The sequence below is a fragment of the Strix aluco genome, chromosome 14 (assembly GCF_031877795.1).
Source record: "Strix aluco isolate bStrAlu1 chromosome 14, bStrAlu1.hap1, whole genome shotgun sequence".
NCBI classification, from domain to species: Eukaryota; Metazoa; Chordata; class Aves; order Strigiformes; family Strigidae; genus Strix; species Strix aluco.
Window position 1 is genome coordinate 5,549,595 of NC_133944.1, and position 17,057 is coordinate 5,566,651.

General features: G+C 41.8%; 1 protein-coding gene across 1 annotated transcript in view; it reads right to left on the reverse strand.

Moving 5' to 3' along the window:
* CMIP (c-Maf inducing protein) overlaps positions 1 to 17,057 on the reverse strand; it is a 135,714-nt gene that overhangs the window by 40,496 nt on the left and 78,161 nt on the right. Inside the window, exon 3 of the mRNA XM_074839471.1 lies at positions 13,442 to 13,492. Within this exon, the coding sequence (XP_074695572.1) occupies positions 13,442 to 13,492 (51 nt within the window). The remainder of the gene's footprint in view (positions 1 to 13,441; positions 13,493 to 17,057) is intronic.

Consider the following 17,057-nt stretch of genomic DNA (forward strand, 5'->3'; position numbering starts at 1 on the left):
TCTTTAAGCAGTGGTTTTTGCCATCAGTTCTCAAAACCTCCTGAACACTGCTGTGAACAGAAAGTTCAGGAGAGCCTAGGAAACTTTCAGCTTTTTTAAGTAACATCTTCAAATGGTCTTTCTATCCCATAATGGCCTCATCCTGTAGCCCTTGCTCATACACCACTTCCTTGGACAAGAATAATACTGATGTAGCTGACATCTAAGAAAAATGGACTCTAATGCACAAAATCAGATGGCATGGAACAACTGCTGGTTTAGTCCTAGGAAGACCTTTCATGTTAGGAACATCTTAAAGCAGCTGGCGCACCTGATCCAAAAAGGGCAAGATGAAGTTAGCCTTCTTGATGACTAAATTTCATCCCTGCTTTGCTACTAATGGCCAGGAAACACTGTGTACTCTTGGGAACCTGTCCTTCCATCAGCAAATACTATCTTCATTACATTAAAAAAATTGCCAACCCTAATCCAGAAGAGCCTAATAAATTCTAGCTCTCTGCTCTTCAGCCCTTTACCGCGCAATAGCATGCAACTAATGCTTCTTTATTGGAGAAGCTAGAGCTACTGCAGGAACGTACGCTGACTTTGAGGGTTGCGTGTGCCAGCAATTGTTTATTTCTTGCTGAGCAACGAGAGCAGTTCCAGCAAAAGGGAAAAGGTCAACCTCCCGCACAGAGGTCCTCCCCAGCTCATTGCGGAGATGGCTGAGCCAAGCTAGTGTTACAGTTTAATGTTGATGGCGCTTATGTAAAATGGGGGTGCCTCTTACTAGATGCAAATGTACAGAGGGAAAAAAACACTGAGAGCAGACACCGGAATGGTTTTCTCCACTGCAGCAGAACATTTTGTTAAAACACTGCATAACCAGAAACAGGAAGAGTTGCTTGTGATGTTCAACACAGATGCTTGGCTTGTCCTACAAAGCCCAGGAGCTGTACCATGTATTCTTGAGCACCACCTGCTGGCATTTTGTCTAGTAACTCATTACCTTCAAGAAAACAAAGACAGCGTGGCATCCCCAGAACTCCACTAGATCCATATTCTGCTTTTAACACTAGCAGGCATCACTCACTTCATGGTATTCTGAAAAATATGTAAGAATAACTTGTTGCTAACAGAAGTTTCCCTGATAGCCAGAGACGGACTTAAATCACCAGCTGGATCTACTGAAAGCCTTCTGAACTAAGTTCCTACCTGCAATATTTACCAAGATGAAGAAAAAAAGCAACTTACCTGAAAAAACTAGGTCTATAAAATGTCCCATTCCAGGCAGGGCTGGGGCCGGGATAAGATTATAGAAACTTTTCCAAACTGGGGACTTCAGACTGCTCATGCTGCAGTAATCAAACTCTTCATGCCTTCTGAAGGTTTTGCACAGAAAGACTAACGTGCTGCTCTCTAAAATAGCTGCAAAACAGCAGCAGCAAACTTTTGCACTCTACCACGTTTTCAGGTCATGGCATTTTCTGCATTTTTCATTCTACCCGATGCTAAATGCTGAAGTGCATCAACATCTCTGCTTCGGTTGCTTCTCTGAACCCAATCGCCTTAGTCATTCGAGACTCACTTGCCCACAAGCTCAGTGCCACAGGCAGGCCAGAGAACTAGAGAGAAACGTTATAAGCTAGACACTTCCTGATTCTCACTCAGTTAAGGTCTAAATAACATTTCTTTTTTTGCCATTTCATATAAAAAAGATCCTGACGAAATCGCCATTGTTTATTGCATGAGATTGGCACCCATGAATCTGTGCTCTGAATAAATATATCAAGTGACAGTCTCTGCCCTGAGCAGCTCACGGTCTTGATGATTAAAGGCAAGAACAAGAAACAGAGCAAGAAAACCGAGGTGATTTCCTTGAGGTCATATGGCAAGTCAGGACCAGAGCAGAACTGAGGTCTCCTGATTCTCAGGCCTCCAGGCTAATTGCTAGATCATGGCACCCCTAAGTAAAAGCACCACCCACATGCACTGTGGCCGTAGGGAGCAAGTTGAATGTTGATACCCTGTTGCTGCGCTTCCCCATCACAACATCTTCACCCACCTCCTTTTTCAACCTACACTCATTCACCTGTCTTTTTTCCCACTAGTGTCTACCACTTTGCTCCAGATCTCAGCTAACCCAAGCAAGAACCGCCGGACACTGAGATCAGTGCTGTTTCAAAGCCAACAGAGTTCAATGGGTTCAGCAAGTGGTGATGTGGGTTCAGCTGTTACTAATGCACAAGCTGGAACAAACACACAGATACTTCCCACGGGCACAGAGTTTGTCCTTTGCTCAGATACCACTGGACAATACCACTGCAAAGTAAAAGAATGCTGAAATAAACAGAATTTTAGAAGGATGAAACACGGATGAAACACATTTCTGCTTGGACAAAGAGAAGTGCAAAGTGGAAGTGGAACCAGGGGGCTCACAGGGCAGCCTCCTCATTCGCTTCCCAGCATGACACTGGGCAGCTGTGACATTAATGCACTGAAGAACTTGCTCCTGAAGCGTATTATGTATTTATATATATTAGAGAGAGAGAGAGAGAGAGAGATAAAAATACGTATCTCCACCTCCTTTGCACATGGCTGTCACCTGACTGACCATCCTTCTGGGCTTCTGCTCTCCCATGTGCTCAAGACTACTGCAAAGATATCCTTCAGCAACAAGGATGGGAAGAATATTCTATCCAAGGGGAAAAAGAAAACGAAAAACACTGGACAAGCAGATTTTAAATTTATGGGCTCCACTGAAGACAAATCTGCATGCAACTAAAGTGTGTGCGCCTCCAAAAACTGAAAGCAACTCAAAAATTGTGGTTTCCTTCTAGCCCCCTAAGTGGGGAGGGAAGAGGTCATCTTTGGTAGACCTTCCCACTGCCAAACAGAGAAACTGGGCTTTGTTTATGCTGGCATCTTGTCTTTCTCTCAAATCCCTGCATACAGCCCTTTGGTCACTAAGACAGACGGCTGATCCAAACCCAGCTCTCTTAGCTGTGCATTTGAGATGCCGTTTCCCCAGCTAGAAAATGCAAAAGGCCAACTGTGGCTCCAGCTGCACTTTGCATGGGCTAACGCGGTTACTATCGTAATCAGACCTGTCCACAGGGGAGGCATTTTTGGCACGGCCAACATTGATGCATTCCCCGAAACCCTCCATCCCTGCTTCCATTTCCTTTTGGCAAACACTCCCATTCTTCAGGCCCCAGTTCCAGCACCAGCTTTACACTTCAGGTTGGCAAAACATCAGCTTTCATCCTGCACACAGCAACTGCTGTTCCGTATTTTTCATATTGAAGCCAAGCTGGGGTTTGTTTTTAATGTTGCTTTGGCTATGCGGAATTTCACTATGACTGCAGATACGTTTCTAGCAGAAGCACACGACACTCCCTACTTGCAAAAAGCGTTGGTAGAGACACAGCTGCAATCTTGGGTTGCAAATCCCATGTAACATCTCCCCAAAAGAAGAAATATTTTAAAATATGTTGTCCATGAATGTTTGGGTGTTTTGTTTTGTTTTATTTAAAGCAAAAGTCACTTTCACTCCTGATCTTGGGCAGAAGGAAAAATGTCAACAACTTCAATACAGTTGAACAACACAGTTGTCCCACATGTACAGATCATGTACAGGAAAGATCTGCCCTAACTGCAGGCTGGGGGGTGGGGTTACAAAGCATCCTGAGTTGCTTTAAACTCTCATGCAGAATGAGTGAGAAAAACCTTCACATAGAGGTTGCTGGACTCACACAATTAGGGCAGGAGCCAGACACCCTGCTTGATCTACACCACTTCAACAGCCTCTGACTCATCGTCAGAGGGAAGGTTTCAAACATGTTTAGGCACAACTACCTCCTTCTCTTGCAGGACCTCACTGCTGCCTGCTGCAGCATTTCTGGCCCTTTTCTCCAGAACAGCAAATGCTCAACACGGACACTGTCTGGGTGTCGGGATCTCAGTGTTCTGGCACAACCCACAGCTTCCAGAGGGGTGCGAGTCTGACGTGCTCCAGTATTTGAGATTATGCAGTATGAGCTGGAGTCAGCAAAATCATGTTCCATTTAAAAAAAAAAAAAAAAAAAGCAAAAAAAAAGGCAGACTTCTAGATGAAAAGCAGGAATATGTGTACCATATACACTCCACACTTTGCAAAACCTTCAGAGGACTAACTGCATTGCAGTGCATGGGGGAAAAAATAGTATTAAATAAATAAACTATAGCAGGCACTGTAGGACTGGAGAGTTTAGCATGCATCACACAGAAAGCAGAAGACACACAGCACTATGACATGAACCTAGGTGCGGTCCTTGCTGTGGGTCTCTCTGTGCAGAGACCTACCATTACTGACTGCACTACAGAATGCCTCTGACACCAAGCTGAACCAATCAAGGTTCCTAATACCTTTATATTCCACACTTTATATTCCACACATGATGGCTGTGTCTGTGGAGCCTAGTCCTTGACATCCACCAGCTCTCAGCCTGCGGTGGGAATAAATGACTTTGCCACTGCAGAGAAGAGATAGTGTGCAGGAAAAAAAGAACACGCACAATCTTATCATCATTGCACTTTGACCAGGTCTGCCAAAGGAAAAGCTGTGTGCAAGGCCACCGTGGAGAATAGCCAGGCAGCATACCTGCTGTGCAGAAACCCCCCCAATCTGACACTACACTCTTCAGATCCCATTCAGGCACGAGAGAGCTGGACATCACCGGGAAAACAGGACGCTGCCTCATCTGCAAGGCTGCAAAATATAGGCCAGTAATTTCAGGCACATAAGAACTCTGATCAGAAGAACTTGCCACCTGAGAAACCACCCCAAATTGGGATTAAGCAGCTACTAACACTACACATTGTAGGAACTGCTGACAAAAAATAATATCTGAAAGATAATCCATCCCACTTCTATTTTCTGGGAAATGCCAGTTAGCTTAGGTAGCACCGAGTAGCACACAAAGCAATTATTTCTTCCCAGATATGCAAACAGGATTAAAAAGCCACGTCATCCCTTTTCCTTATTACTCTCCACTGCTAGCAGTGGGCACCCTCAGCTTTTCCTGCCCTCCTCCCCTCTCACCAGTCAGCAAAACCTTCCAAATGGACATTTACCCACCTGTTTCACTTTTTCCTCCTTGGCAAATGTATTATTTTGCTGAGTTTCTAGCACTTCAACACCATAAATGGCTTTGAAATTGGCTTCTCTCTCTTGTGCACCTGCATCATCAATGTCGTCAGCAAGAGAGATGTGCACGGCTCGAGGAACATGTTTGTGTCAGAAAGCTGCTGCAGAGCCTTAGGGAGAGCACAGATACTGGATGCTGATGTGATGCTTGCAAGCATCTTAAAAGGGACTTCAGAAAAGCAGGGGTATTTCTGTCTTCAGATCACTGGGCTTTGGAGATCTGAATTTTCCAGTTTCTCACAGGGAGATACCACATTTCAGAGCTGCATTTGTATCTGAAACAATCCCATCACTTTGTTCCATGTTTTTATATCACATCTTATCGCACCACATCAGTACAAAACCCCAAACCTCCTGCAACTCTTTAGCCTACCAAAATGCCACTGAATCTCTGCAATTTGCTTGTTTTCTTTCTCCTTTGTACAAATGCTGCGTGACGTGCAAGACTGAATCAAGTCTCATAGCATTCAGTTTTCTGATCCCAAGGCTAGTCTCCTTACAGAAGATCAGAGATCACTCGGGTGCTACCAAAACCACTGCCTTCACGTTCAGAGATGGGCCGATGCATATAAGTCACTCACAACAACCTCGTCCTTGATGGATTTTGCCTCTGGTCACACAGCCTAATCTAGTATTCCCATCTTAAATACTACAAGTAAAGAGCCCAGAAACCAGGCTATGGTAAATAGCTGTGATGCAATGGCTTCTGAATGAACACAGGAGAATGCAGGGCATACATACTTTTACTAGTACTGTTTTCTGATACTTTTTTTCTAATTTTGAAACAATCACTATGCTGGGAAAAAAAGACAAGAGGGTGTGACAGACAACATGAACATGTGACTTACAGCAAGAGCTAGGGCAGATGACACAGGCTGTGACACTTGCAACATACTGTTTCGGGGTTTTCTGTGGATATTGTTGGCAGTTTTATAATCTTCTAATACATTATGCATACTATGATGCACTCAACACACTAATTATATTGGAAGAAATAAATATGAGGACAAAACTGTGCAAAGAAAGAAAAGAGAAACTTAAAACAACATCTAGATCCCCTTTGCTCCTTCAGACTCAGCTCTTCTGACACCAAGAGTCCTGTAACATCCATAATGCAGAACTGGGCCCCATGACAGCAGCTTAACAAGGCACTTAGCATGTGTCAACTCCCAGAGCTAGGTTTTCACACCCAATGCATCATGCAAGGAGGATAATTACACACCTGGGAAAGACTACTAGTCTTGTCCTGTCTTCATAAGAGATCTCCTAAAACCAGATTTTTCTGCAGCTAGGAACCTAAATGAGAGACTAATTTTGGTGCAGCTCTATATTATGACAGTTATAGATAAGAAGTTGTAATTTGGTGCAACAGTGATCACCATGACCTGGAAGTCCTGAATTGCAAAGAATTAGTCATAAGGTCAGCCCTGGAATAATGTGGAGGAGCAATTCACCAGAACGAAAACCGAGGATCCCTCTTGGCCAGCAGTTCAGCATTCCTGAGAAGCAACATACTCCAGCAATTGTATTTACTCCTCTTCAGAGCCAAGACCTAAGTACACAATAACAAGCTGACCTGTTTATTCAGCTGGTTTTGACACCCCTCTATCTTCAGACCTAATATTAGTTTGAAAAGGGTAGCATACAAGTCTAGAGGAGAACATTTAGAGCTGGTCCTGACTAAGCTAAAGCAAAACAGAAAATAACTATCTACTTTCTACTCAAATTTCACCACTAGGCCATTAACTGGCTTGAGGTCTGCCTCCTTAGAAAAGCCTGTTTTGGCAATGCAGGAGGCATCTATGGGTATACAAACCATGTGTGCATATGGCTGGATGAGGGCAGAGCAGCTCAGAGCAGCAGCTCAGATCCAGGCTGGCATCTCAGCACATTGCCGAGAGCCTCTTTCGGTTGGACAAAGTGCTGTGCTGACATGGATATGCAGCTCCCAGATTTAAAGTGATTCACGTTAAGCCAATGCAGAGCACAGGCGGTAATCAGCTACCACTGCTGCAGATGTACCTTATGGGAGGAATTGTGCTGCAGTGTCCCCCAGAAACAGCGATCCTAATGCAAAGGCAAAGGCAGTGAAAGCTTAAAAAGATGAAATCTTGGTAGTAAACATCAACCTAACATGAGAGGGGGGGGCCATCAGGAACTGAAAAATGCCACAGTATATTTTTAGTCCCACTGTGTTCACCAGAAAGCTCTAACTGGCACCAGCTTCTCTTCTTGGCAACACAGATCCATTAACACACCACTTGGACCCTGCATCTGTTCCCTATGGAGTATAAAGTCCAGTCTGAAACTCTATCAGGATGCTCAAACTCTTTCAGGGGAGAGGCTCTGGCTATCTTAAAACCCTGTTCATGGTCTCCCACAACTGGTACCCGCGCATTCCATGGGAAGAGTAAAACCACCAGCCAAAAACTCATGAGCTGCCTTTTGTCCGTCAAAGAAAAAAACTTGCTCCTCCAAAACTTGTGTGTCATCAAAGCCCACAATGCTTTCAAAGCCCTGAGGCTTTGAAAGGCAAAACTTAATTCCACATCTTAGGTTCCCATCAATATATTATTGACTTGTATAGAGACACCAAAGGAAAAAGAAAAAATACAGAGAAAAAAAGATATCATTGGCCTAATTGTATGATAATTATTTATTGTTTCACCTCAAAATAACAGAAGTTGGGATCTTCTGTGTTCCTCAGGTTTTCAGCTAATGAAAACAAAGAAACAGCCAAGACAATTACAGTTGCATGTGCTGTGTAACCACCAAAGAGAGGGTCTGAAGTCCAGGAGCCACCACTCCAAAAAACTGCTGAGCTCTTTGAGTAATATTTTCACTATGTAGTACAGCACAGGGCTATTGAATTGTCACAGGGTATCAAAGCTTCCTCTCTCAAATCATAAATTAGGTTTTTAAATACCAATGACAGACATAGGCCTTTTTAACCATAACCAATACAATTTTTTCCTGATCTCATAGTTTTAAGGCATGATTTACCAAGATTTAAGGCTATAAATTTCTTTAATGTCATCATCTAAATTCTATATAAACCCCACTACTGTATCAGCACTATTTTTAATCATTACCATGGTGACAAAACCGTAAAGGTGCTTTACACAAGTAAGGCTTTACCACACTTTCAAGAACAGTTTCTCTCAACTTAATTTCTTGCAGTTTTAAAGCACAGAAAAATAACTACTTCAGAACTTTCACTGTTAGGTACAAAAATGGATACTCACCCACAGCTAGCGTATAAAAAATACTCGGTACTAACAGACAAGGAATTCATAAGATGGACAGAGGAACAACCAGATAGCATACTGTCATTCAGGTCAAGTATGACTTTATATACAGTCAATCCCTTTGCAATTAATAGGGCTGCTTGTGCACAGAAGTATCTATTTCCTGAAGACACAGATACAGCAATCCCTATGAGAACCAGAGAAATATTAACCCAAAATTAAAGTTTTTGAGTGAAAGCCAACATTGCTTGTTTTAGCATTCAATGCAAAATATTTACAAATCCCAAATGACAGCATTGTTCCAGTTTCCCAATTCATGGGAATCAAAACATGGAGTCCATGTAGAAAATTGATTTTAAAACAGAAGTAATGCGACTGTCGACTGCAAGTCAGGGATGTGTACGCATGCTGGGCTGCACGAGCATGAGCGGACAGCAGATGAGGGAGGTAACCACTCCCCTCCACTCAGTGCTTGCAAGACCACATGTGAATGCTGTGCCTGGTTTGGGGCTTCACAGCTTGGCTGTACAGGCTCTCAGCAACCTTGTACAACTTCAAAGTATACCCTGCACTGAGTGAGAAAAAGGGCAGCATAGGTGGGAAGAAGACCAGATGATGTTCAAAGGTCCCTTCCAACCTAAACAAGTCTACAATTAACACAGTTGCACTGTCCATGCTAACAGATGGGTAAAACCCCTAATCAAGCAGCACTACTCATTAGGGGACAGTCAAGGACTGGTTAAGAGCATCAATAGGAAAGGCAAGGTATAGGCAAGCCTTTCTAGAAGACCCAGGTCAGAGACGCACAAACGCTCAGCTTGAGTCATGCTTTACTGCAGACTTAGGTTTGTTCTTTCTGTATTGTGTCAATTCAGGACATTCCCCCAAAGGCCATCAACTGACACGTTTCACTGCTGCACCGTTCAGCTAACTAGAAAACACAAGCAACCCACATCCCACAATGAGGGCAGTGTTCAGAGTTTACTACTAAGCATGCTAAAAAATGCAACATGCCCTGTGTAACCTTTAGGTGTACTCCCCCCAACAAATGTAAATCTATACCTGTACTCCATATCACAAGAGAAGACCTAAAAACCCCAGAAGAAGACCTCACTTATGTCTTTTTTAATTCAAGTGCAACATGGTACTAAATTAGTCAAGCGGGTCTTTTAATGACTAATACTTTAAGCATGTGGTGTAGTAGGGTTCAATGTTTCCTTCAGAGGATAGTACCTCTACGTGCTAGGCACTATACAAATACACAGAAAGTCCTTAGCCCAAAGATGGCAAGATATAAACAAGCAAAGTAGATAGATACTGTCTGAGAAAATGCCAACAGTACATATTTGCTTATTTGTGTGTGTTCCAAAATTACTAGTCACAAGCCAAGCTTAGCTGCATTCATCCCGTACAGAAGTGATTGGTTACCACTGTATCTAGTCTAGATCCAGAAAGGGCAACGAACTGCATGTGCTATTCTCTTTTGTATATTCACAGAAAGTGTTGTTATCTTTATTGATACACTGTTATGACTTATCAGCTTCCAAATACCAAAGATTACATATCATGGTTTCAATCCAACCTCCCTGGTTGAAAGGAACATTTCTTACACAATGGATTAACGATTTGTTTATGTTTGAGGATCTGGACAGTTGTTAACATGTTCTGTTTATTCTCTGGACAAACATAGTTTGGCTTAGCTATAACCCAAAGGAAATTGGGATTTCTAAAAGTAGGCTGAGGTGGCCAATAATCCTTTAGGAGTTGTGATACACATGGATACCCAGATTAAATGAGGAATTATGAGTAACCTTTAGTGGGAGGGTTTGAAATGGAAAACCCAAAGAGAAAATGACTACGTAAGGAACAGTCTGTCCCTACATCCATACCCTCTTCAATGAACACAGTATTTAAGGAGAAAGGCACATCTAAAAAGCTGTGCAAGCATCTTGACAGCTAGTTAGTTGGATGACACATAAAACCTCTTGGAGCTCGATCTAAAACATGGATAATTATGTGTTTGGTTTTCTTTTATTTCTGTTTATCTGTAGCATCTCTTTTATTATTCTCTGGGCTGCAGAAAGAAATTATTCTTGATTTTTATTTCCATGTTTGTCTCTAGAACAAAAATTATTTCCAGGGTACTGGCTAGCAAATTGAATTCCCACAGTGTGTTAATCCTTAAAACCGCACCACATAAAAGCTCTCTCACAGACCTCAGCACCTTCATACAAGACCAAAGGATAACCAGTATGTGCTTGAACCTAAAGAGCTTCTCCAGATATTTAACAGCACAGCTATTCACTGGACCCAGACATTTTCCAGGTAGCTCAGACTACACGCAGCATCTGACTCCCAAAGCTTGAAGCACAGGGAAAAGCCAGGAGGACACTGACAGAACACAAATCTGCTCCCACAGCTGTAATTTAAGTATTGCTGGTTTAAGATCAAGGGGGACAGTCCCCAGTGCTGGAAACTCTCAGAATATCAGTTTGCCATCTGTAAAATGAGTTCCTCCAGCCTTGGGCAGGGCAGGGGAAGTGAAGGTCTTATGCTCCACCTACATCTAGTGCCTAGTACAGCAGGACTCTGGGTTCAGCTGGACCCTCTAAATGCTTCCACAACACCAGTACGAACAATAGCAAGCTCATCTCTGTTGAATGTTTTCCCCTGAATAACTGCTTCAGCTATCTGCACCAGTTTGCATCTGTGTTCTATATGCCCACAGAAATGTTTTGACCTATTATTTGTAAGACTACTGGACAAATATATCATTCATCAGCGCAACCACCCAATTATAATACAGCTGCAGCGATCTCTCTGCCAGCTGGTGCTTTGTGTAAACGACCCATTCCAGAAGAATAGGCTTCCTGTTTTTTTGTGGGTTCCCTCACTACCTGCTTAATCATCAAACCATACAAATTATGGAGTGAGATGAACCTTTGCACCTGGCTCTTAAAGTCACAGGCTGTGGTGCTAGCAAAGTGATAAACTTTACTAAGGTAGACCACATAACTGCACTCCTCCACTCTCCTAGATGCACCACTTGTCCTGCCTCTTAGTGCTGTTGTGTTTCACTTAAACCTGCCAAATATCAACCAAAGTAAAGAGCAGAATGTTACCAGGTGCTCTTCCTCTGAACTATTAAGCAACAAAACCTATCAAAACCATCTCCATTTTAGCAAAGAGGAATTTGTTAGTGAAGTACCTGGGCAGTGACTAAACCCTGTCACTATTCTTATGAGAAAAAGCTACTTGCTATTCTTGGTAAAGGGAAGGTCTTTGAAATCAAGATAATGTTTCACTTGTTTTTCAGAAACTAACTTAATGGGGGTGGGGAGGGAAGCAAGGAAGCAAAAATAAATTCTACTTTGCAACAAGTTCAATTACTCAGACTTTCCCAAAATGAGAGGCTTGGTCAGAAGCATTGGAAAGTTTAAGAAATACTCCTTTAAAAACAACTCCCACAGAGCAAAGCTCCCTCTCCATGACCAAAAGGCATGTGAGCAAGCCAGGTCATTCTGTCTAGGCTTTTTTTTGATATTTTAATTGATGGGGTGGTTGGTGGTGGGGCCAGGTTGCATCTTTACCACTTCTCACTTTTTCAGAGTTGCACCTCCGACCCCAATTTTCCCCTCACTGCAGGAGCGAAGTGGGCACGTGCCACCAGCACATTAGTGTCACAGCCATCCTGGTTGGGGGTGAGGTAGAAAAAGAAATTCCATCATCACTTCTGTCCATGCTTTCTCTGATCATCCTTGCCTGCCAAAGCAGGAGGGAAAGTAACGGCCACATGGAGATACTGTCTCTACATGCTTTAAGCTCTTTGTTATCCTCAGGAGTTGCAAAGAAAGCAAGGCTGGCTAGGCATCGTGTTAATGATACTGTCAAGAGGCCAAAATAAAGTGCCACACCACAGCACAGCCTTCTGCTATCAGCACTACTGTCCCACGCTCATTTAGGCAGTCAGGGTAACAGGCTGGAGAATATGCCAGTGGTCTGGAAAAGGAGATCTCGACACTTGGCTCTTACTGATAAGAACCTGGATCCGCTCAGAATATGATTCTGCCAGATGCTGATGGCTGTAACAAAGCACACCAACACTGTAGTTTTGCCACACAACTATTTTGCAACTATCAAACACACCTACAACAAAACCAGTTTGGTGGGAGGGACTTCCTTATATTTTCACATGTGGTTGCTGTCAGCAGGCTGAAATCTTGATAAGCTACACAGCCAACCTGGCTGACTTCACTGAAACCCTGTCGAAGGCAAGTCCTGAGCTGAAAAGCTACTGCTTGTGTTTCCCACCACAAGACGAGAGAGGACAACCATATTCTTCATCTGGCCAAAACTTGTTTCCAGCAGCATCAAAGATCCATACAGATTCCATCCAAAGGTCAACAGCTACAGTTTTTGATGAGGAATGTGCTGCTTTTGAGAGACAATGTTGTCACTGTGATCCACTTCCCCTACTCACGGCAATCAGTCCATTGTTCTCACTGAAAATGAGAAAGGGCTCGAGACCTCTGAAATGGAAACTGCCTATAAATCCAAATCATCCTAAAGCATAAACACAGACTGATGCATAACAGATTGATGCTACTTAAAATAAGCAACTCTAAAAGACACCCTTTCTCCCTAGTTTCCCAGAAAAATACAAACAAATAAAAAAAAGAAGTATCCCAAGAGTCCAGAGCATATGATTAGGCTGTAGTCATTCTGTAACATATTACACTTCATAGTACAAAACCAAATCCATCTGATCTCTACACCAGTTAAATGTGAATTTACTGGCTATCTACATTTTGAAGCCAATCACATGTTGATAAAAGCTGGGCTATGTAACAAGTTAATTTGTCCACTTCATTCACAATATGAACAAGTTGAAATTGCATACATGTTCTGATTTAGGGTTTCTGTAAGAAGAAGAATATGCATTCAGGGCTCTTACAATGAAGAAATAGGGAATGCTAAGAAGTATTCTTGGAGGCAGACGAGGAACACAATGAAGTGCAGAACTTACCTTCCACTGCAAAGAATGGAACCACTGATCCCTCAGGTAGCTGTTTGCAGCCTGCAATAAAAGTTACAAACAGCATCATTATTTTGTACCAGTGTTTCAGATCATCCAGTCAAAACTAAGCAAATCACCCATGTGTGCCCTAAAACCAGTAAGGGTGCACTCACGGTATTCTTCTGAACTTTATGACCCTGGCTAACTTCATCTCTAGCCTCATCAGAGTGAGCGAAACTCTTTGCTCAAACTACAACTTCACATTATAACCAGTTTATCTTCACAGAAAGCAGTGACACGAAGGCCTTGCTGCAAATGTAAAATAATGAAACAAAACCTTACAAAACATTAATCTCCTATGAAATGGTGTCCAACCCAAAGACTGTGAAAAATCCTCCTTGATTTCAGTCGGCTTTTGGTCAGATCTTTAAAGTCAGTGGAACATTTGCCTTTCCTATTAATCATCGGGAGCAGAGTAAGAAGATGGGTTGACATTTAACTAGGAGGGGTGGGGTTTTTTCCATACTCTAGTTTCCCTTCTTGTCCTGTTCCTCATCTGGCCCCAAAGCCATTCAAATAACGTTTTAGCTCTTTCAGAGATAAAACAGAGTGAAAAGCATAACACACAGACGTGCAGATACATGCACAGACTGTGCAGCAATGGCATAAATGTTGCAATAATCACTCCCAGCGATCACCCGTTTTTGTCTGTATTAAGCACAGCTGCCAGAAATTCTCAGTGTGAAGCCAGGTCCATAGCCAATGAAGGAATAGTTCAGCACTCCCAAAGGTCAAAAGGCTCGGTATCAAAAAATATAAAAGCATCTACAGTGACATAAATATGCATGCCTTAACAAGGTGACATAAGTTTGAAATATTTGAGTGGGTAGAGATGCCCTTTGGTTTTTCCAATTCTATCTCATCGCTGCTAATGGGCAATTTTTACTTACAATTCAAATGCTTTACACAATCAGTGAAAATTACAGGATAGCCTATAAATCTATGTTTTTTATTAAAAAAAAAAAAAGGTGAGGTTCTTCACCAGCTAAAAACCACATACTTCTTGCAAATTAAAGCATCATTCAAGAAATTTCACTCCCCAACACCTTCTCAGGTAAGTATTCAAAATCCACACCACAGAATTAATTTCATTTCCTGACACTGGTTCAGTTCACTTATAATGGCAATAATACTAGAAGTAAAAACATTGTGTGGTTACCAAAATCGTGTTTAATCTCAAGGTCAGATACAAATGTCTTGCTGACATAAATTTGGACTGACTTCTCTGAATTAAATGGAGTAATGCTCTTTTATATATGCATTACATATTATTTATTTATATATTGATGAGAATCAGTTGCTCCTCCAGTAGTACTATCTCTAGGCAATAAAGCAGAATAAATCTATCATAATCTTGGCTGAACAGAGTTTTTCAAAACAAGCTTTCCATTTCACAAAGAATGCTGACATACCAGAATATGAATTTGCTACAACTGGAAATAAAAAGCATAACTTCCTTTTTTCTTTGCATGTAATTAAAAATTGTAAAAACATTTAGAATGTAGATCTTCAGGATATTTGGTTTGCTGCTATTTAACGATTTTCTGTAATTTACACAGTACTTTATATATGTGCATTACAACATCTGATAAGATAGACCTTTTACCTATATATGTTACAGAACTGAATTTCAATTCAATATACTTTATACTATATTTTAATATAATAAAAAGGTCAAAAATAATTTGCCATAAAAAGCCTGAAGAACATTTTTAACATATATTTCTTATCTTTGTCCAGACAAAATGCTTCTAAAACCCACCAGATTTCTTTGAAAGATTCAATTTCAAATTGAACCTTTTTTCTTTTTTTTAAAGGAGAAAACTGCTTCATGGAGGGGAAGAAAACCCTTCATTTCCAATGTTAGCATCAAAACCCTTTAAAAAATAAGTAAAACTGAAAGGTTTTGTAGACTTGAGCATGTATACTAAGCAATAGCACCAATAATATTTCAAGTTACACATCCACTACTTCCTTTAAAAAATATATATGCAGATTGAGTATATAGCAGCTATGCAAACTAAGATACTGTTCTTTAAATTGATAAAATCTAAAATATTCTAGGGAGATGTAGTACTTCTCTCAGGCAAATGTCAACCTGATTTAGTCCGTGGTCTGACCGTTACATGACTTGAACGAAAAATGCACTGAAGTCTGAAGTAAGAACAAATGTTAAAGCCCTAAATGGGAACTGTTGAGAACTGTTAATTATTCTCCTACTTTTGGGATGTCAGTAGCTACAGATTTTAAGAACACAACAAATAATTAGAAAATACTATGTGTAGATAGACTGTGCAACTGACAGGAGTCTTACATAAACTGGATGACAGAAACTATTAATGAGGACAAGAGCATCAGGCAGAGGTAGAGACACAAGTGGACTGCAAATACTGGAACAGAAAATAAAGAATGCTATAAAAGGCAAAACCAAAACCAGTAAAGGGAAGACTTAGTGACACCAGCAATACACAAAAAACATTTAAAAAGTAAAAATAGCAAAGTGACCAGGTTCCAAGTGTGAGACCAAGCACTGTCTACACGTAGTGTTAGCTACTGTAGAGAAGTGATCAAGAAAACCTGCATCTGAATCTAGGTTAGGAGTTTTAACCACTCTAAAAGTAGAAACCCTTAGAGCTCGGGCTGTCATTCAAGACCACTTCCAAGGAAAACGAAGACAAAGAAGACAAAGTGAACACAAAAGTGGAAAAACAAACCTTTAGGGAATCCCCAGACTTCTATTAATGATCAGAATTCAACGGTAAGAGGAACTTGGAAAGTCAACGGTCATTTCACCAGCGCTCTTTCCACAGTGTTCAGCACAGATAGACTGAATGCATTTAACCCAACCACCATTATCTGGATGGAGCTGTCTGGCACCAGCATTTCCCACTTCTCTCAGGCAGCAGAGACTAATCCTTCCAGTGCACCCTTCCGTCTGCCTGACTCCAGCAAGCTGCAAAACCACAGCAATGCGCAGGAAACACTGGACCTTTTGCAGAGGACAATGAAGAGCTCATTCCTGCACAGAATCCCTTGTTCCTCCCTCCTCTTTTTCAGGCTTACAGTGAGAAAGGGACTACAGGGAATATTTCTTTCTTACCAAAAGAACTGGGAGCTTCACAGTATGCCAGGATGACAGAAGAGCCACCAGGTTCTCGTCAGCGCTCATCCAGACAGCTGTCCAGCCCATGGCCACCTCCACACACACTGACTTATTGTGCATAAAATTTCTGAAGTTTGGAGCAATAAGCGCCAAGGGGTAAAGTAGGGAACTACAATTCATTTATAGGGGCTGTAACACACATATTTACAGCTTTATCTGATGTGCATTCCTGGAGCCCAGCACTTCTGCACTGAAGTCATCACTTCCCGGGAACTGACACCTCCATTTTTTCACTCCAGCTAAGGGCATAACCTACTATATTTATTCAGCTCTAGGGTACAATAAAGAGGAGAAAATGAGACACAGCAGACTTTAAAACAGGCTTTCCTTAAGCATTCTGACCACACGGGGTAAGTTTTTCTTACTCTCAGCCTTGCCCACACAGTGGATCTGGTTCTACAC